At 48.5% G+C, this 21,938-nt stretch overlaps 1 protein-coding gene across 1 annotated transcript; it reads right to left on the reverse strand.

Annotated features, from left to right (window-relative positions):
- Positions 1–1,224: 1,224 nt before the first annotated feature.
- On the reverse strand, positions 1,225–7,842 carry EMILIN3 (elastin microfibril interfacer 3). Its single transcript, XM_069953142.1, has 4 exons — positions 7,659–7,842; positions 6,147–6,269; positions 5,484–5,749; positions 1,225–3,228 (listed from the first exon to the last, which is right to left on the reverse strand). The coding sequence occupies exons 1-4, from the start codon at positions 7,796–7,798 to the stop codon at positions 1,436–1,438; spliced, it is 2,322 nt and encodes a 773-aa protein (XP_069809243.1). The 5' UTR covers positions 7,799–7,842; the 3' UTR covers positions 1,225–1,435.
- Positions 7,843–21,938: the final 14,096 nt, after the last annotated feature.

Below are 21,938 nucleotides of genomic sequence, written 5' to 3' on the forward strand. Positions count from 1 at the left end.
TTAAAAAATGTGTATTCCCATTCTACAATGCAGCAATTGGTTCCTGTATGTGTGCGTCATGTGACTGGTATGAGCCTTATTCTATAGTGTCTACATCAGGGGGAGGGAACCTTGGCTCTCCAGATGTTGCAAAACTACAACTCCCATCATGCCTGGAGAACTTTAGCTTTTGCTGTCCAGGCATGATGGGAGTTCCCCTACCCTGTTCTACATAGATAATTATATTTAAAGGGACCCACGAGTTTCCTTAAAGGGGTACTCCAGCGGGGGCACTTTTTTGCTGGGACCAGGGAGGAGGTGCCTGAGGGAAAAGACGTCCACTCACCTCCCCGGTTCCAGCGGCGGGTCCCGCATTGCGGCGCTCCGGTTCCCGGACGCTTCCTGGTGTCTGACGCGGGCCCAAGACGTGAAGTCTCATGTCCGCTCAGCCAGTCAGTGACGGAGGCGGGATCCGGAGCGCTGGGATGCATGACCCGCCGCTGGAACCGGGGAGGTGAGGGGACGTCTTTTCCCTCAGCCACCTCCTCCCTGCAAAAAAGTGCCCCCCCCCCCCCAGCTGGAGTACCCCTTTAAATTATGTGCAGAATCTAGACACCCGGCCCCCTGCCCTACATCACTGAACACTCTGCTCTGGTTAACTGTATGGTGACCATAACCAGATGAGCACCCCTGTTCCTGTCACATGACCGGGGGGGGGGGGGGGGGAGGGGTGTTTAGATCCACTGCGAATTCTGGATGACTCTGAGATGATTACAGAAATTATATTGCAATATATTTCCATTTCATGAATACGTTTTATTTGCTTGATCCATAATAGCAGTCGAGCCGTGCTTGACATGACCTGGCTGTCGTGGGCCTCAGTCCTGGAGACCCATGGGAGCTGATACTGATCATTTACTGCACACTTTTCAACAATTGGCCCATAGAAAATTTGGTTGCTGTGATGTAATTCCTCAGTATAGCCAGTAGGAGGAGTATGTGCAACACTAACAAAGCATTGGACTGGTTTCCTGTGGCTGGTGTACAGCTACCCACATACAGGACACCTAGATATGGAGACATTTAACCTATTGTTATTGCTTTTTGTTCTCTTTGTTTGTTGTGGATGGAGCTCCTTGCAGGTTGCATCATGCCATAGGGTTATCCATACCCCTGCAGTGCATAATAAGTAACAGATAGGAAGAGAATGACATATATAAATTATTAAGATCTAGTCCCTGGTATAATAATAATAATAATGCCCTAGCACCATACACACCCGGCATTGCCATATACATAATCTTATACAACCAAACGGCAATGGAAATTTACCCTCCCAAAGTGGCTTAGCTGCCCCAACATGGGGGACATCAGTTTGTTTGTTTTCAGGTCCCCTCCTGTTCTGCCACTTGACCACCTTCCAGTTTAAGGTTATGAAGACGTTTTCTCACACACGTTATTTTCCCCCCGTGGTCTCTTGTGTGGTTGGTGGCAGTTCCAGTCTCGGTGCCTGGTGGTTGATCTTACTCAGCTCCTGCCTGAGGACTTCCAGACCTTGCTCATGAGATACGAGCGTGCTGTTCACCTGGTCCAGGTAGCCAAGAAAACTCGTTTCTGGAGTCCCACAAGACCCTTCCACCTGGGTCACCCTATGCTCAAACTTGGACATCTCCCCTTGAAGTTCACGAGCCAATGACTGACAAGTCCCCATCTGACCTGCAAGTCGCGCCTTCATCCTGTCCATGTCCCCACGCAATCCTAAAAGCTGCGATCGGCTGGTGCGGATTTCAGAGCCTTGTCCGTCTAGTTGGCCTTGAACAGTGAACAGTTCCTCAGATAGTCGATTTCCACGTTCTTCTGCAGTGGAGTTGACTTGGACCACGGTGTCGGCATATCTAGTTACAGTCTCCTCTAAACCGTGTAAAGAGCGCCCAACACTCCTCAAGTTAACTTGGAGTAACGTGATCTCGCCTTGTAGCGCTTCTTCCTTCTGTCTTTCCAGTTGCCTCTTGATGCCCAGAATGGTGTTGTTGAGCTGGCCCAGCTGTTTTTGGACGTCCTCGTTCTGCTTTTGGTATTGATGAAGCTCGGTGTGAATCTCTATGAGAGGTTCTCCTTCCGATGGGGAGCACCCAGCAGCACACAGCTCTTCCACAGCAGCCAGTCGACTCTGTACCCCTTCCAAGTTCTCAAGCCCTTCTTTCCGTAACCCTGACAAATGGGCATCCAAGAGGGGCATGACTGCTCCATCGAGTGCCAGCGGAGCTGAGACATTGGTGAGCTCTCCGACTGCTGTCAGCAGCCTCTCTTCCAAGACTCTGACTTTGTCATCCACAGAAGCCCTCACCCCATCCAACTCGGCTAACAAGTGGCCTCTTTCATCTCCTTCGTGACAACATCTCCTGACACCTTCTTCTGTGTAGTTGAGTCTGCTCTCCACCTCATCCAATCTGGCTCCAAGCTGTGGTTCCAGCATAAGTTTCGTGAACTCTACATCCACTTTCTGGCTTAGGGCATGGTGGTCTTCAGTGAGCTGGCGCATGCTTCGTTCCAGTTCCTCTACACGTCTGCTGAGTTCCTCCAGACGCCCGCAGCAGCCATCGGGCGCGCTCATTCCTTGTACTTTGGCAGTCAATCCTAATATCTCTCTCCTCATTGCCACCTCTCGCCCATCCATTTCCTGTTGCATTCTATGACCGGCTGCCTCCTCGGCTTCTTGGCATTGTTTTTGCACGCTCTGCACTTTCACATCACAGATCCCTTGGATCTTCTGCAGCCGAGTCTCTAGTCCATCCAGTAGCTTCGCCTGAGCCTCAGCCAACTTCTCCTCCAAATATTGCTCTAACATTTCAGTGGATGTGAGTGGAGACGGTCTTGCAGCTTCTAGTAGATGCTGGAGCTGTGCTTCATGGCCCATCACCATCCCGTTCACCTCTTCCAGAAGCTCTGACTTTGAACGGAGCATCTCACTCACCTCCGCTACTTTCCCGGTCAGGTCACCGGGGACATGTGGGGCCTCAGCCATAGCGTCAGGAATCATCCCAAATCCAATAGAGGTCTGTGAGGAAGAGCTGGGCCCGCTCACCAGAGACCCGATCATCTTGTTGGTGTCCTCCTGGATGGCGAGACGCAGAGAGTCTCCCAGACCGCTCACCACCCCCTGGAGGGTGTCATAAGCCTGAGAAAGCCGTCTCACCTCCTCTTCCACACGATCCAGACGTTCGCCAAACACTGGAGCCAATTTTCTTCCTGCAAAGAGCCAAAAACTATTGTTTACCAAGCAGTGAAAGAGTCAGAACCATAGATCTGCCTGAGGTGGTCACGCTAAACTTCCCTTCTAGAATGTTGGAAATAATGTCACATTTTTCCATATAGATGTGGGATCCTTATATTCCTACATGTATATGTAATGTGTGTGTGTGTGTGTGTGTGTGTGTGTGTGTGTGTGAGAGTATGTGTCTGTATGTGTACAGGTGTGTGTGTGTGTGTGTGAGAGAGTATGTGTCTGTATGTGTACAGGTGTGTGTGTGTGTGTCTGTGTGTGTATACGTGTGTGCGTGTGTGTCTGTAGAGCGGCCCAATGGACACTCTTTTGGCCTTTTGTTGCTTTGTTGCCCCAGTATCAGTGAATGGGCCCTCTAGGGGCTGGTATATACTGTGACGGGTGCAGAAAATGTGGTGTGAAGGGAGCCAAATAACTAACCAGGCACTTCCTGTACTATGTTGCGTCTGCTCAGCCATGTATATACTAGACTCCGGTATTAAAGAGATTGTCCTGCATTACAAAAACATGCCCGCTTTCTTCCAAAAACAGCGCCACCCCTGTCCACAGGTCTTGTGGGGTATTACAGCTCAGTCCCACAACCCAGTTATAATACTACAACCTGAGGACGGGGGTGGTGCTGTTTTTCAAAGATTTCTCTAGATTTTTCTGGACAACCCCTTTAAATTCAGCCATTAAGCAGATTATTGAAAACATATAAAATATATAACTTGCAAAAGCGTTACAGAGGACGGGTGTTGAAGGAAGAGACGTCACTATGAGGAAATAGCTGAGGGCGTCCTTGTTACTCGTCTCTTCCTTATTACTCCCTTTCCTTCCCCGGATATGTGGCCTTATAGTTTGTCTGACAAATCAGTTAATAGTCAGATGGGTGTGAACTTAGTTTTAATAATGGGCGTGAATATCCAGTGATGGGCGGGATTAAACAATCAGGTGTGTAAAAGTTATACTCACTCCTCAATGCAAAACATTCACACCCCGACTGTATAATCACACTCATCCCCTGTCACTCCCATTATTACAATTAGGTTCACGCCCATCTGACTATTAACTATAAGGGTGGGTTCACACTAAGGAATCTGCATGAAGTTCGCACAGATTCTGTCGCTCGCCCTCGAGCATTTCCGCCCGTCCCATAGACTCTATTCTGTGGTCGATTCCGCCATCCGCCGAAAGAACTGACATGTTAATTTTATCTGTGGACTGTGGAAACTGCGGCAGGGGCGGAGATGAAAGCAGCACGAGCGACGGAATCCGCAGGAACAGTGGGCGACGAGTGTGGAATGAATGAGCAACGAATGTGTGATAGGCGTGTGAAGAGTGTGAGATAAGTGTGCGGCGAGTGAGTGACGAGTGTGTAATCAGTGTGTGATCAGAGTGAGTGATGAGTGTGTAATCGGTGTGGGGTGAATGTGCAACGGGTGTGGGATGAGTTAGCAATGAATGTGGGAAGAATGTGCAACGAATGAGGGATGAATGTGCGACATGTGGGATGAGCGTGTAATCAGTGTGTGATGAGTGTGAGATTGGTGTGTAATCAGTGCGGGATGAGTGTGGGATAAGTGTGCAATCAGTGTGGGATGAGTGTGAGATTGGTGTGTAATCAGTGCGGGATGAGTGTGCAATGATTGAGTGGCCAGTGTGGGATGAGTGTGCAATGATTGAGTGACCAGTGTGGGATGAGTGTGCAACGAGAGAGTGACGAGTGTGGGATAAGTGTGCAATCAGTGTGGGATGAGTGTGCAACGATTGAGTGACGAGTGTGGGGTGAGTGTTTAATCAGTGTGGGATGAGTGTGCAACGAGTGAGTGTCGAGTGTGCGACGAGTGTGTGATGAGTGTGTAAAATAAATGCTAACCATAGGGCACACATTGTTTGTACTATAATTTTTAACTTTTCTCTTTTGTTACGGAAACCGTGTGTGTGTGTGGGGGGGGGGGGGCGGTCTGGGGATTGGGGATCGGGGGTTGATGGGGGATTGGGGGGGGGAGGAGCCTGGTCAATGACATTAATGCACATTTATTACATTTTCTGGCAGAAAGTCTCAGCGTGTCCCAGATTTCTGCCTCGTGACTTTTCCATCAGTCCAGGATGAGGCTCATAATGATAGTAATAAATGTAATCGGCAGAGTGAGCGCTGTACAGACACTGAATGAGCAAGGGGTGCTGGGAGATTTCAGCTCTGCAGCCTCCCTGGAGTGTAATAATCTGAATCACTCACCATATCCGCCGCTCTTCTTGGGGGATACCGGCGGCTCGGGAAGGGTTTCCGGCTGCAGTTTGGAATAGGTCGGTGGGGACTTGGGCGGAGGGAACAGCTTCTGCCCCGGAGCTGCTTTGGGTGCCATATAGGGTGGGAGGTATCCCTGGTGGACAGGGGGCCCATCTTGGCACGAGTCCCCTGAATGTCCAGGGCAACAGCGCCATTGCAGCTCAGTCACCACCTTATAGCCAATCTTGTATTTGGGTCTGAACAGAGTCCTGTACCTGTATATAACCGAGCAAAGTATTATGTCTCTGTAAGAACTATACACTATATATATATACCGCACAGAGCTCGTATATATCCCCCAGCAGCAGCAACACCAATAACTATACACCCTGAATATATATATATATATATATATATATATATATATATATACACCGCACAGAGCTCATATATATCCCCCAGCAGCAGCAACACCAATAACTATACACCCTGAATATATATATATATATATATACCGCACAGAGCTCGTATATATCCCCCAGCAGCAGCAACACGTATAACTGTACACCCTGTATATATATATATATATATATATATATATATATATTTCCCCCAGCAGCAGCAGCGATACCAAGGAGCCTGTAGCTATACCCCCTGTATATAGTGACTTACATGACGGTCCCGGGACACTTGGGCCCCCAGCTGCACTTCAGGTACTCGGCTTTGATGTAGGGTTCGGTGCCATCCTGCAGGGCGCACGTCACATTCTTCTCCACAACGTACACACAATAATTCCTGCAAAACAAAGAGCAAATAGCAACAAAACAAGAAACAATAGAAAAGTAGGGACCCCAGTGATCCCCTAATCCTCCGGCAAGGGATGTGTATATTGATAAATGGGGGTGCCATGCTGGGCGGGGGGCGCTGCCAATAGAAGAGTCTCCCTAGGTTATTCCAGGCAGGATGCCAGAAACATGCGGGAACAAGGGAACCAGTGAGAGAGACGTTAGATGAGCTTGTAGATGATTGTTCCATCCATATGTAACATTCCCTGAAAGAACCGACCTGGGCGACCACAACCCATAGACAGCAAGAGAGGCTCAATGCTGAACTACATGTCCCAGCATCCTCTCCTTACAGGTGAGCAGTCCAGCAGAAGGCACCCGACTATGGAGAAGTAATGGTGACGGCGCTGTTACTGGACAACTCAGGGGAGAGGATGGACACATCGAGTGCCGTGTATACAGATGGGCTCACAATACGTGGGACCTTGTAGAGATACTTTCTCACACTTTATACTGATACTTTATACTTTCTCACACTTTATACTGATACTTTATACTGATACTTTATACTGATACTTTATACTGATACTTTCTCACACTTTATACTAATACTTTATACTGATACTTTATACTTTCTCACACTTTATACTAATACTTTATACTGATACTTTATACTGATACTTTATACTTTATACTGATACTTTCTCACACTTTATACTGATACTTTATACTTTCTCATACTTCATAGTTACTTTCGGATACTTTATACTTTCTCATACTTTTTAGTTTTCTGATACTTTTCATCGATACTTTTTAGTTCTTTCTGATACTTTTCGTTGATATGTTACATTGTTATAGATACTTTCTTATACTTTATGTTGATACTTTATAGATACTTTCTCATACTTTACACTGTCATAACTACGTTACTCTCTGATACTTTATAGTTCTTTCCGATAGTTTATGCGGATACTTTATAGATACTTTCTGATACTTTGTAGTTATACTTTTTCATACTTTATAGTTACTTTCTGATACTTTGTTGTTATACTTTCTCATACTTTATAGTTACTTTCTGATACTTTGTAGTTATACTTTCTCATACTTTATAGTTACTTTCTGATACTTTGTTGTTATAGATACTTGCTCATACTTTATAGTTACTTTCTGATACTTTGTAGTTATACTTTCTCATACTTTATAGTTACTTTCTGATACTTTGTTGTTATAGATACTTTCTCATACTTTATAGTTACTTTCTGATACTTTACATCCATACGTTACAGTTTGATGCTGCATTTCACTCCCATTAACTCTTTCATTGCCCTCTGTACCTATAAGCCCACAGTATCCGATCATACGCGAGACCCCCATACATTGGCCGTTTTGGCGACCTTACCTGTGCTTGGTAATGGGCTTTCCGTAAGTCTGAGGTTGGGAGCCTGAGGTATATAAGCTGTGTATGAACCTTCCATTGGCAGGAGGTGGGTAATAGGTTCCTTTGGCGTCCGCCGGACATAGTAACCCACTAAAAGACATAGAGGAGGTGACTAGAAGCCAGACCCTGAGCAGCCTGTCTTCCATTCTTGTGATGGGTGAGGATACAGGCGGCGAGGACTGAGGATGTCTATCTCCGTTTTTTAGAGGGGTCTCTTCTCTGCGGGGGTCTCTTGGCAGAATGTTACTTATATTCTCCAGCCCTCCGATTGGGCTTTTGTCTATGTGAAGTCGCCTCTTCCAGTAATGCAGACAATGCCGACACACTCCGGGGGGCGCTGCAGACACTGGGGTCCTGTCCTAGACTACGATTCCTGGGGAGTCATTAGTGGGACATGTGAGGTGGTCGCCCCTCGGGGTCACTCGATCGTCGGGCTCTGTCACTGTCAGCCGGAGTGTCGGGGACAGCGGTTGGCTCAGACAGGCATAGTCTCCATCCTCACTTACTCTGCACAGTCCCTTCCAGCCGGCACCGTCCTCTCTTCTCCGCACACATGGATTCTCTTCCAGATTGCGGAGTCTTGTGTCTCTGACTTTCTATCCTGTCTCTCTCCAGGCTCCCTCTCTCCCCTGTCCCTGTCAGCTCCTCACAGCTCCCTCTATACCCCAGACCTGTTAAAGGGGAGGGGGTGATCGGGGTGGAGGGAGAGGAGGAGTTAGGGGGATTAGAATAATATACCCCCCTGCACTGCCCTTTCCTGAAGCTGCGTTACCTCTGCCAGCAGCAACATGAGACTCCGGCTGGCACCGCGGGTCACACTCACTGCAAACACATGTGCAAAGCACGCTCGCATGTACAGTGCAACATGCAGCGCAGCCCCGTCCAGCCCTGCTGCCTGCCACCTCATCCTCACACATGGAGGGGAGGATGGGACAACAGTGATACAGCACCAGCTCATCCTCACACATGGAGGGGAGGATGGGACAACAGTGATACAGCACCAGCTCATCCTCACACATGGAGGGGAGGATGGGACAAGAGTGATACAGCACCAGCTCATCCTCACACATGGAGGGGAGGATGGGACAAGAGTGATACAGCACCAGCTCATCCTCACACATGGAGGGGAGGATGGGACAAGAGTGATACAGCACCAGCTCATCCTCACACATGGAGGGGAGGATGGGACAAGAGTGATACAGCACCAGCTCATCCTCACACATGGAGGGGAGGATGGGACAAGAGTGATACAGCACCAGCTCATCCTCACACATGGAGGGGAGGATGGGACAACAGTGATACAGCACCAGCTCATCCTCACACATGGAGGGGAGGATGGGACAAGAGTGATACAGCACCAGCTCATCCTCACACATGGAGGGGAGGATGGGACAAGAGTGATACAGCACCAGCTCATCCTCACACATGGAGGGGAGGATGGGACAAGAGTGATACAGCACCAGCTCATCCTCACACATGGAGGGGAGGATGGGACAACAGTGATACAGCACCAGCTCATCCTCACACATGGAGGGGAGGATGGGACAAGAGTGATACAGCACCAGCTCATCCTCACACATGGAGGGGAGGATGGGACAAGAGTGATACAGCACCAGCTCATCCTCACACATGGAGGGGAGGATGGGACAAGAGTGATACAGCACCAGCTCATCCTCACACATGGAGGGGAGGATGGGACAACAGTGATACAGCACCAGCTCATCCTCACACATGGAGGGGAGGATGGGACAACAGTGATACAGCACCAGCTTATCCTCACACATGGAGGGGAGGATGGGACAAGAGTGATACAGCACCAGCTCATCCTCACACATGGAGGGGAGGATGGGACAACAGTGATACAGCACCAGCTCATCCTCACACATGGAGGGGAGGATGGGACAACAGTGATACAGCACCAGCTCATCCTCACACATGGAGGGGAGGATGGGACAACAGTGATACAGCACCAGCTCATCCTCACACATGGAGGGGAGGATGGGACAACAGTGATACAGCACCAGCTCATCCTCACACATGGAGGGGAGGATGGGACAACAGTGATACAGCACCAGCTCATCCTCACACATGGAGGGGAGGATGGGACAACAGTGATACAGCACCAGCTTATCCTCACACATGGAGGGGAGGATGGGACAAGAGTGATACAACACCAGCTCATCCTCACACATGGAGGGGAGGATGGGACAACAGTCATACAGCACCAGCTTATCCTCACACATGGAGGGGAGGATGGGACAACAGTGATACAGCACCAGCTTATCCTCACACATGGAGGGGAGGATGGGACAACAGTGATACAGCACCAGCTTATCCTCACACATGGAGGGGAGGATGGGACAAGAGTGATACAACACCAGCTCATCCTGACACATGGAGGGGAGGATGGGACAACAGTTATACAGCACCAGCTCATCCTCACACATGGAGGGGAGGATGGAACAAGAGTGATACAGCACCAGCTCATTCTCACACATGGAGGGGAGGATGGGACAAGAGTGATACAGCACCAGCTCATCCTCACACATGGAGGGGAGGATGGGACAAGAGTGATACAGCACCAGCTCATCCTCACACATGGAGGGGAGGATGGGACAAGAGTGATACAGCACCAGCTCATCCTCACACATGGAGGGGAGGATGGGACAACAGTGATACAGCACCAGCTCATCCTCACACATGGAGGGGAGGATGGGACAACAGTGATACAGCACCAGCTCATCCTCACACATGGAGGGGAGGATGGGACAACAGTGATACAGCACCAGCTCATCCTCACACATGGAGGGGAGGATGGGACAACAGTGAGACCTGGCAGATACAGCACAGGGACCGGCTCATGTCCTGGGTTATTATACACAGGGACCAGCTCATCCTGACACATGGAGGGGAGGATGGGACAACAGTAATACAGCACAGGGACCGGCTCACCTGACACATGGAGGGGAGGATGGGACAACAGTAATACAGCACAGGGACCGGCTCATCCTGACACATGGAGGGGAGGATGGGACAACAGTAATACAGCACAGGGACCGGCTCACCTGACACATGGAGGGGAGGATGGGACAACAGTAATACAGCACAGGGACCGGCTCACCTGACACATGGAGGGGAGGATGGGACAACAGTAATACAGCACAGGGACCGGCTCACCTGACACATGGAGGGGAGGATGGGACAACAGTAATACAGCACAGGGACCGGCTCACCTGACACATGGAGGGGAGGATGGGACAACAGTAATACAGCACAGGGACCGGCTCACCTGACACATGGAGGGGAGGATGGGACAACAGTAATACAGCACAGGGACCGGCTCACCTGACACATGGAGGGGAGGATGGGACAACAGTAATACAGCACAGGGACCGGCTCATCCTGACACATGGAGGGGAGGATGGGACAACAGTGATACACTGATCGGCTCATCCCCTGCCATGTCCTGGGTTATTATATACAGGGACCGGCTCATCCCCAGCCATGTCCTGGGTTATTATATACAGGGACCGGCTCATCCCCAGCCATGTCCTGGGTTATTATATCACATGTGCCCACTCCTCACTCTTCATGGATACATTATATTCTGCTGGTATATAGAGAGGCTGGTATATAGAGCTGCTGGTATATAGAGAGGCTGGTGTATGGAGCTGCTGGTATATAGAGAGGCTGGTGTATGGAGCTGCTGGTATATAGAGAGGCTGGTGTATGGAGCTGCTGGTATATAGAGAGGCTGGTATATAGAGCTGCTGGTATATAGAGAGGCTGGTGTATGGAGCTGCTGGTGTATAGAGAGGCTGGTATATAGAGCTGCTGGTATATAGAGAGGCTGGTGTATGGAGCTGCTGGTATATAGAGAGGCTGGTGTATGGAGCTGCTGGTATATAGAGAGGCTGGTGTATGGAGCTGCTGGTATATAGAGAGGCTGGTGTATGGAGCTGCTGGTATATAGAGAGGCTGGTGTATAGAGAGGCTGGTGTATGGAGCTGCTGGTATATAGAGATGCTGGTGTATGGAGCTGCTGGTATATAGAGAGGCTGGTGTATAGAGAGGCTGGTGTATGGAGCTGCTGGTGTATGGAGCTGCTGGTATATAGAGAGGCTGGTATATAGAGAGGCTGGTGTATAGAGAGGCTGGTGTATGGAGCTGCTGGTATATAGAGATGCTGGTGTATGGAGCTGCTGGTATATAGAGAGCCTGGTGTATGGAGCTGCTGGTATATAGAGAGGCTGGTGTATGGAGCTGCTGGTATATAGAGAGGCTGGTGTATGGAGCTGCTGGTATATAGAGAGGCTGGTGTATGGAGCTGCTGGTATATAGAGAGCCTGGTGTATGGAGCTGCTGGTATATAGAGAGGCTGGTGTATGGAGCTGCTGGTGTATGGAGCTGCTGGTATATAGAGAGGCTGGTGTATGGAGCTGCTGGTATATAGAGAGGCTGGTGTATGGAGCTGCTGGTATATAGAGAGGCTGGTGTATGGAGCTGCTGGTATATAGAGAGGCTGGTGTATAGAGAGGCTGGTGTATGGAGCTGCTGGTATATAGAGATGCTGGTGTATGGAGCTGCTGGTATATAGAGAGGCTGGTGTATAGAGAGGCTGGTGTATGGAGCTGCTGGTGTATGGAGCTGCTGGTATATAGAGAGGCTGGTATATAGAGAGGCTGGTGTATAGAGAGGCTGGTGTATGGAGCTGCTGGTATATAGAGATGCTGGTGTATGGAGCTGCTGGTATATAGAGAGCCTGGTGTATGGAGCTGCTGGTATATAGAGAGGCTGGTGTATGGAGCTGCTGGTATATAGAGAGGCTGGTGTATGGAGCTGCTGGTATATAGAGAGGCTGGTGTATGGAGCTGCTGGTATATAGAGAGCCTGGTGTATGGAGCTGCTGGTATATAGAGAGGCTGGTGTATGGAGCTGCTGGTGTATGGAGCTGCTGGTATATAGAGAGGCTGGTGTATGGAGCTGCTGGTATATAGAGAGGCTGTCGGCAAATGTGTAAAAAATAACCATTTTAAACCTTTTCTGCTTACATTACGGATAATTGCAGACATCATATATGGACATGAAAGACTATGGAACGTAGGACGGTAAAATCTCCAGCAGCAAGATGGCGACGGGAGCTTAGCGTGTTCTCTTGCGCCTCTGTGTCACGTGACCTGGGGGGGGGGGCTAATGTAAGTGTATGGACAAAGAGCGGAGAGGTGCATGGCAGGTTCTACTGATCCGTCTCTCTGAACACTCAAACACAAGGGTAAGAACCTCTGACTTTTCTCTCTTCATCCAAACCCCATGAATGCTGGACTGGTGTACAGAGGGGTCAGGGGAGGCAGCGGTTACTGCATGTATATGGCGGCTTTACACCCAGTAGTGGATTATAATAGGGGCGTTTCGGGCGGAAGCCTGGGGCCCTGAGCTCCTGGGGGGCCCATGACCACCCAAAAAGACTTATACTTTCAGTGGTGTACTGTCTCCTGGCTACACTTCTGCCATGATTTGCAAAAAATCAGTTTTTTTATGGCAATTTTGCACAAATCAGGACGTCATGACATTATCTATCCTGTACTATGAACACCAGGCTAGTGCTGCCATAGTTACAGTGGGGTGGGGGGGCCAGGCTAGTGCTGCCATAGTTACAGTGGGGTGGGGGGGCCCAGGCTTGGTGAACAGCCCGGGGCCTATGGTAAAGTTAATACCTGTTCACACCACCCATACAGCAATATTAGGGGGACGGGGGTCCATCCACCGACTTTCGTGTTTCACTGGACAGTTGATTGGGCGTTCACCCCTCTTGGAACTTTGCAGTTTTAAAGCAAGAACCCAATGGACAAAGAAGAGGTGGGTGTTGGATGGACGTCTGGAATGTGTGGCGGCTCGTGTGCCATGGCCACTCGTAGAATTCCTCACTTCACTGTCACCAAACACAGACGTCTTGTCTCTTCGATGCCATTGATGTGTCACCACCTGCTTCATCTACTGAACAAACAGCAGTGATGACACAGTTTCCAGCTCGGGCCCTCCCAGCCCATTACCACAAGGGCACCAAGTGCAGGGGTAAATACTGGGATCAGGTGGGGCAGCAGGTCAGGAGACATCCAGGCACGGAGAGAGGCAAGATGAGCCCGGCCACAGCTTACATTATACATCCAGGCTTACCAGACACAATGCTTACTGGTCTGCTATACTGGGTGAAGTTTTTGGAGAGATTTTGAAAAGCAAAAAAAAAGCAATTTTTAGCAATGAAAGATTGCAAGTGAGATTGTTCATCGTTATCCTGAAATCGCTCCCCATATTACACAGAACGATAGTCGTTAGTTACTGCAATCATTTCCTCCGTCTGATCCCAGCAAATGATGGAAGGATGTGGAATTACACTGAACGATCAGTAAACGAGTAACGATGATTTTGGTGTCAGCACCAACTGAACCATGAACCATTTCTTGTTGGCCGTTTGATTGTTGCTGAATTTACACAAAACTATTATCAAGTATAAGAAAGATCAGGTATATATATAGTATGTGCGTATATATATATATATATATATATATATATATATATCTCACTCTATCTTATGACTTGCCTATATGCATAATGGGACACAAGGCTTCATCCCACAGGAACGGATCTACCATCAATATCAATTGTCTTAAAGTTATTGTGTTGTTGTGCAGCCTCGTTCTTTGGCTCGTTGTGATTGAAACACTCAGACCCGACTATTCAGAATCCTCCATTTTGATCACAGTAGGTACATAGTTGTTGGAATGAATGATCGATGTAAGATGATCTATCAGATAATTTATAGTAAAACCATCACAAACCGTGTTCTGTACGGCCATCGCTGACCAGGTACAAGCGTTCCATCTCCCCGGAGTCATATTATGGTCATGTGTGTGACAGCTCCTCCTTCTACTTACTAGTTTCGACATTATGTCCTTTTTCTTGTTGGAGTTTGTCCCCATCATTACTTTGCTATTAGTCTTTTCGGTTGCAGTGGTTGGACTTTCACCAGACTCTTCTATGCCTGAGCTTTGGGCTATTTCCACCTGGTATATAAAGTCCTTCCTACAGATAGAGATGAGCACAACTCCAGCACGATCCAGTCCGATCATTCGGCATTCTATTATTGGTGGCTGATGAAGTTGGATGATACGACTCGAGCATGCGCTTATCTCTAATAGGCATACATCTTCACAAGTTGCCGGCTATCTGTCCTGTTTCCTATATACACATGAACTCTCAGCCCGGCCGAGCATCTATATGTTGTAAATGTGAGGAGAGGTTAGCCACTAACAGACTTCTCTAGTGGCGGCTTCTCTTCCTGAGAACAAAAGCATTGGACATTTCAATAACCATCATGCCCCATTGTTCTGTCCCCCAACACCATTTATAGGGGAAAGATGGAAAGACCCCAAATAGGTTAAACAGTTGACCAGTCCTTAAAAACAGATGGGTTCAGCCAACATTTCTCCAATATTTATGGTTTTGTCTCCAAAGCAAAAAGATTTGGAATGATAGTAAATGTTTCCAATGTAAGTCACCCGAAGAAGAGAAGATGCCCATAGACCTTCAATACTTGTCGACCACTTGTCCATTCAGCCTACAGCTGTCCCTCCTGACCCCCCATACACATGGCCACTATGCTCTGTACCAGTAGAATGACCAACCAGTGATGGAACGTGACTGTAACTGGGATTAGGCTTATTTGGTGGTTAGACTATTACAATGCGCTTGTTCCCATTTATCTGTGTTTCCCTACAGTTGTAAGAGGAGCGGTGTCCTTGTGTGTAATGTCTCCATCTTAGCACTAAGGACCATTATACAGTCTCTACTGTCCTCCAGCTTCAGGCAATACAAGACAACGTCCATGGACAAGATTGTTTGTAGTAGCTCAGGATGGAGTCATGTTCTCTATAAGAGATGGCAGAGTACAGTGCTCATGTCTGGAGAGTGTGCCAACCCACCGCCCCATCCAGCAGAGAGAGTAGGGTCCTCCATTCCCGAGACGACAGGTGGTCCAACCTCTGGATGAGACACGGATCCCTGATCCTGTGATTCGTTCTTAGTGGCTGGATTACCGTTTCCGTATCTCCTATAAATATGGCCGCCAGACATTCTCCAGTCTCTATCTGCCGAGAGGTGACCGGGTCCAAGGTGCCTTGAGTTTGGATCTCCATCTATCAGTCATACATAGGAAATGGGGACAGGGAATCTGAGGAGACATTTGCTGATATATTTCATTTAGAGGGTCTGTCCACCTGGCAGAGAATATTACGCGGTTTGTCTCTGTCTTCCTCGCCTTTAGCCTCCAACACAATAAGTTTCCCCCGAGGAATCACATCCCAGCTGTACAAAGTCCTGGAGATGACAGATCCCACCGCTCGGAGGGGAAGGGGGTCTGCGTAGGAAGGAAGAATATAAATCAATAATTTATCGGCCGCAGCAGGTATTGATGTTGTACATATAATATATGATAGATCATGAACACTGATGTTTCCGTTCAGCGCAGGAATTATAAGCCGCCCCGGGATCACCTCTTACACAACCAGTGAAAAATACCAAGATTTAAAGGGGGTCGTCTGATCACAGGAACCGCTTCTATATGAGAGCTGAGACCCCCAGCAAATGGCTGAGACTGGGGGGGAGATGCAGCAATAATACAGCCTCACAAACCCACAGTAAGGGTATAAACCCACACACCGTATATGCAGCAGATATGCAACAAATACGCAGCAGATTTGTTGGTACAGATTTGATGCTGTGTTCAGTTATTTAGATCTAATCTGCTGCGATTTTGCTGCGAGTTTGCTGCGTATCGCAGCAGTAAATACGCTGCATATACGGTGTGTGGGTTTATACCCTAAGGCTATGTTCACACTGCGTATGAATCCGTCCGTAGATCGTACGCCACCGTACATGTGCGGCTGAAACTACGGGCGTGGGAAAAATCGGCATGTGGCCGAATGCGTACGAACCGCGAACATACGCCCGTGTTACAGTAATGCTTCCCTAGCTTGTTTCGAAGCGATCTGAGGCAGGTCATTTACTTGGAAATCTTCGCCCAGCCCCGTAAACCACACAGAACCTTTTGGATCGAAAAATCAAGTTCAATTTGGCTGAAATAAGTTCTCCGTACGGGACCGCATGGAAATCCACGGCCGTGAGTTTCAACATTTCCGTCCTCAAACAATGGTCTTGTTCATTTTTCACGGCGCCGTATACGATCCGGCCGTAAGCTCATACGTAGTCTGCACTGTGCGGGCATATACCGTATACTTTCAAGCTAACGCATCAACCTCAAAACTATGTGCGTATATTCGCAGTTCGCACTACGGACGGATTCATAAGCAATGTGAACATAGCCTAATATAATAACAGGAAGATCATTGCTGTAACAGCATTAAAGGGGGTCTCTCATCTCCACAAGCTGATGGGGTCCAAACACCGGAAGATCAGGAAGCTCCATGGAGAATAAATGGGGGAGGGGGGGGGGGGTGATCACTCCATCATTCCAGAGTTTCCTTCATTCTCATCAGAGCCCCCACAGTTTCCACAGGATAACTTATTGAGATTGGAATACCCCTTTAAATCCCTGTCTATGGCAACGATGTTCACATACTGAGGGGATTTACTAAAACCACCATCTCAGACACCAGTCAGACACGTGGAAAGTTACTGATGGTAACGAATGTCAATCCGGAGATATTAGTAGGCGTAAATAGTAAATCTGATGTATGGTGGAGGCCACACCCCCTGTGTTGAGCTCCTCCCGCTTGGCAGGTACAGAGCAGAGGATCAAAAAGTCACAACATATTTGGGCAGAACTGGGATGTAGCTGTTTATCACCCTAAAGAAATGGATGAATTCCCCTCATAGTATGACAGAGCCCGCTATAATATGTCAGAGCCCGCTATAATATGTCAGAGCCCGCTATAATATGTTAGAGCCCGCTATAATATGTCAGAGCCCGCTATAATATGTCAGAGCCCACTATAATATGTCAGAGCCCGCTATAATATATCAGAGCCCGCTATAATATGTCAGAGCCCGCTATAATATATCAGAGCCCGCTATAATATGTCAGAGCCCACTATAATATGTCAGAGCCCGCTATAATATATCAGAGCCCGCTATAATATATCAGAGCCCTCTATAATATATCAGAGCCCGCTATAATATGTCAGAGCCCGCTATAATATATCAGAGCCTGCTATAATATGTCAGAGCCCGCTATAGTATGTCAGAGCCCTCTACAGTATGATGGAGCCCGCTATAGTGTGATGGAGCCTGCTATAATATGTCAGAGCCCGCTATAATATGTCAGAGCCCTCTACAGTATGATGGAGCCCGCTATAGTGTGATGGAGCCTGCTATAATATGTCAGAGCCCGCTATAGTATGTCAGAGCCCTTTACAGTATGATGGAGCCCGCTATAATATGTGGGAGCTGGTTATAGTATGATGGAGCCCGCTATAATATGTCAGAGCCCGCTATAATATGTCAGAGCCCGCTATAGTATGATGGAGCCCGCTATAATATGTCAGAGCCCGCTATAATATGTCAGAGCCCTCTACAGTATGATGGAGCCCGCTATAATATGTCAGAGCCCGCTTTAATATGTCAGAGCCCGCTTTAATATGTCAGAGCCCTCTATAATATGTCGGAGCCCACTATAATATGTCAGAGCCCTCTACAGTATGATGGAGCCCGCTATAATATGTCAGAGCCCTCTACAGTATGATGGAGCCCTCTATAATATGTGGGAGCTGGTTATAGTATGATGGAGCCCGCTATAGTATGATGGAGCCCGCTATAATATGTCAGAGCCCTCTACAGTATGATGGAGCCCGCTATAATATGTCAGAGCCCGCTATAATATGTCAGAGCCCTCTACAGTATGATGGAGCCCGCTATAATATGTCAGAGCCCTCTACAGTATGATGGAGCCCTCTATAATATGTCAGAGCCCTCTATAGTATGATGGAGCCCGCTATAATATGTCGGAGCCTTCTATAATATGTCAGCGACCGCTATAATATGTCAGAGCCCGTTATAATATGTCAGAGACCGCTATAACATGTCAGAGCCCTCTATAGTATACCCCTTTGTTTCTTGAGAGATAAGCCGCAGCCAGAGCTCTCTAGCCCGTCCCCATAGAGATCACAGGGACGCTCGGCCGTGCAGGATATTCCTCTCTATGGGGAGCACGAGCGGTGGACGGTATATGGGGACCATTATCCATAGTACAGAGGATCTTGCTTTGTGGTTTCCATTATAAACGTGAACCACAATGCAGATGTGACGCAGATCCCAGGGCGGCCGCTCTGCCTCTGTATATGACGCCTCCTCTACTACTAGGCAGAATACCATGCAGGAGTCCTGGAGAGCTGGGTGACAGTATGGTGGGAGCTGTAATACATTGGGGACTCTTCCCCATCACTATCCGACCTTCATACAATGATTCTGATACAACAGGAAGAAACATAACAAGTCGCATGTAATAAACAATACAGTAAAGCAGCCGACTCCAGAATATTCCATGGGGGGGGGGGGGGGAGGGGGGCTCCAGGGGGCCCAGCTTCCCCGTCCCCAGACTCACTGCTATTTCCTGAGATTAAAGAACCTTATAGAAACACTCCGAGAATTTCTCCCTGCGTCTTGCTTTGCGCACCATGACCTGGGGGGGGGGGGATATCATGGAGGAGCGAGGGGGATGGCAGCGGCCTTGTAGTAAATGCAGCAGCTCCGTATGTCATGTGTCACAGCCGCCGCGCTCTCCTCTTGGTGTCAGCTCAATGTTTCTGCCTATTGACCTTGAATTTGCGCTGTCAATCTAGTAATTCAGTCGGCATAAAAAATGAGGTGGTGGTACCCCGCCTCTCTGTCTATTGTCCTCTATGGTAATAGCATTATGTCAGTGCAATGGCCCCTCCACAAAACCCACTGGCCCCTAAAAGGCTGAGCACGGACCAATATGGCCGCCACCACAGCTGCCGCACGGACGGCTTGAGGTGCTGCATTAGGAACATAGATTATTTCATTATATTTTCGGGTCATTTTGTAACATTAGTTCTTGTTTTGTAAATCATGAGATGAATTGTGGGGATTTATCAGCTGCGGAAACTAAAACTCCCTTCCGGATTCCAATCAGTCCCTTCTGGACTTTATCTTTCCAATCAGCCATCAACACTTTTCTTAATAGGAAGCTCTCCGCCCTGACTGCTGTCTCTTTAAAGAAGCTCTTATGTTGGCAGCCGGGCTCGGAACGCGTTGTGTACAGTATGGAATGCGGCACCTCACACGGTCAGGACGCCGACTATGTTATCTGCTTCTTAATATTCTACATCTGTATCCGCCTCCATACACCTTCAATCAATCGTCTAGACCACAGTAGAGGATGCTAAATGACAAGAGGCCCAGTGGGATGGTGGGTTGGCTAAATTATGAGGGGGGAACGTTCCTCAGAGGTATTCTCCCCATACCACCCATGCTCCTTGGGCTGACACAGTGCAGAGGGGGGTTGCACATAAGTATGATAGTGGTGATAGTTCCCTGTGGCACTCCCGCTGCTGCTAAGTCCCCTGGCTGATGTGGGTTGGGGGCACAGAGGATAGGATACAGCGTTGCTGTGCTGAATCAGCTCTGCATTGCTCCGTCACCTCCCACTTCCTGGTTCGGCTGAATCAGCTCAGTGTTGCTGTGTCACCACTCACTTCCTGGTTCAGCTGAATCAGCTCAGCATTGCTGTGTCACCACTCATTCCCTGGTTTGGCTGAATCAACTTGGCATTGCTGTGTCACCACTCACTTCCTGGTTTAGCTGAATCACCTCGGCATTGCTGTGTCACCACTCACTTCTTGGTTCGCTGGAATCAGCTCAGCATTGCTGTGTCACCACTCATTTCCTGGTTTGGCTGAATCAGCTCGGCATTGCTGTGTCACCACTCACTTCCTGGTTTAGCTGAATCACCTCGGCATTGCTGTTTCACCACTCATTTCCTGGTTTGGCTGAATCAGCTCGGCATTGCTGTGTCACCACTCACTTCCTGGTTCAGCTGAATCAGCTCGGCATTGCTGTGTCACCACTCATTTCCTGGTTTGGCTGAATCACCTCGGCATTGCTGTGTCACCACTCACTTCTTGGTTCGCTGGAATCAGCTCAGCATTGCTGTGTCACCACTCACTTCCTGGTTCAGCTGAATCAGCTCGGCATTGCTGTGTCACCACTCATTTCCTGGTTTGGCTGAATCAGCTCAGCATTGCTGTGTCACCACTCATTTCCTGGTTTGGCTGAATCACCTCGGCATTGCTGTGTCACCACTCACTTCTTGGTTCGCTGGAATCAGCTCAGCATTGCTGTGTCACCACTCACTTCCTGGTTCAGCTGAATCAGCTCGGCATTGCTGTGTCACCACTCATTTCCTGGTTTGGCTGAATCAGCTCGGCATTGCTGTGTCACCACTCACTTCCTGGTTCAGCTGAATCAGCTCGGCATTGCTGTGTCACCACTCATTTCCTGGTTTGGCTGAATCACCTCGGCATTGCTGTGTCACCACTCACTTCTTGGTTCGCTGGAATCAGCTCAGCATTGCTGCATCACCGCACACTTCCTCGTTGGCCTGAATCAATTTGGCATTGCTGTGTCTCCCATTGAGGTTACACATGCCTCCAGTGAAATTCCTCCAATATACACCTTAAACTGACATCATCTGTCTGTCGAGAGTCAGGAGACCCTCATACACTTTATACTGACATCATCTGTCTGTGGAGAGTCAGGAGACCCCCATACACCTTATACTGACATCATCTGTCTGTGGAGAGTCAGGAGACCCCCATACACTTCATACTGACATCATCTGTCTGTGGAGAGTCAGGAGACCCCCATACACTTTATACTGACATCATCTGTTTGTGGAGAGTCAGGAGACCCCCATACACTTTATACTGACATCATCTGTCTGTGGAGAGTCAGGAGACCCCCATACACTTTATACTGACATCATCTGTCTGTGGAGAGTCAGGAGACCCCCATACACTTTATACTGACATCATCTGTTTGTGGAGAGTCAGGAGACCCCCATACACTTTATACTGACATCATCTGTCTGTGGAGAGTCAGGAGACCCCCATACACTTTATACTGACATCATCTGTCTGTGGAGAGTCAGGAGACCCCCATACACTTTATACTGACATCATCTGTCTGTGGAGAGTCAGGAGACCCCCA

Source organism: Dendropsophus ebraccatus, chromosome 14 (assembly GCF_027789765.1).
Source record: "Dendropsophus ebraccatus isolate aDenEbr1 chromosome 14, aDenEbr1.pat, whole genome shotgun sequence".
In the NCBI taxonomy this organism is placed as follows: domain Eukaryota; kingdom Metazoa; phylum Chordata; class Amphibia; order Anura; family Hylidae; genus Dendropsophus; species Dendropsophus ebraccatus.

What these genes read in the sequence shown, in the direction of transcription:
- EMILIN3 (XM_069953142.1), bottom strand. Translation starts at nt 7,798, where the DNA reads ATGTCTTTTAGTGGGTTACTATGTCCGGCGGACGCCAAAGGAACCTAT. An exon ending in AAGCCCATTACCAAGCACAG is followed by an intron (nt 6,270 to 7,658) that starts GTAAGGTCGCCA and finishes TTTGTTTTGCAG; the next exon opens with GAATTATTGTGTGTACGTTG. An exon ending in AAGTGTCCCGGGACCGTCAT is followed by an intron (nt 5,750 to 6,146) that starts GTAAGTCACTAT and finishes GGTTATATACAG; the next exon opens with GTACAGGACTCTGTTCAGAC.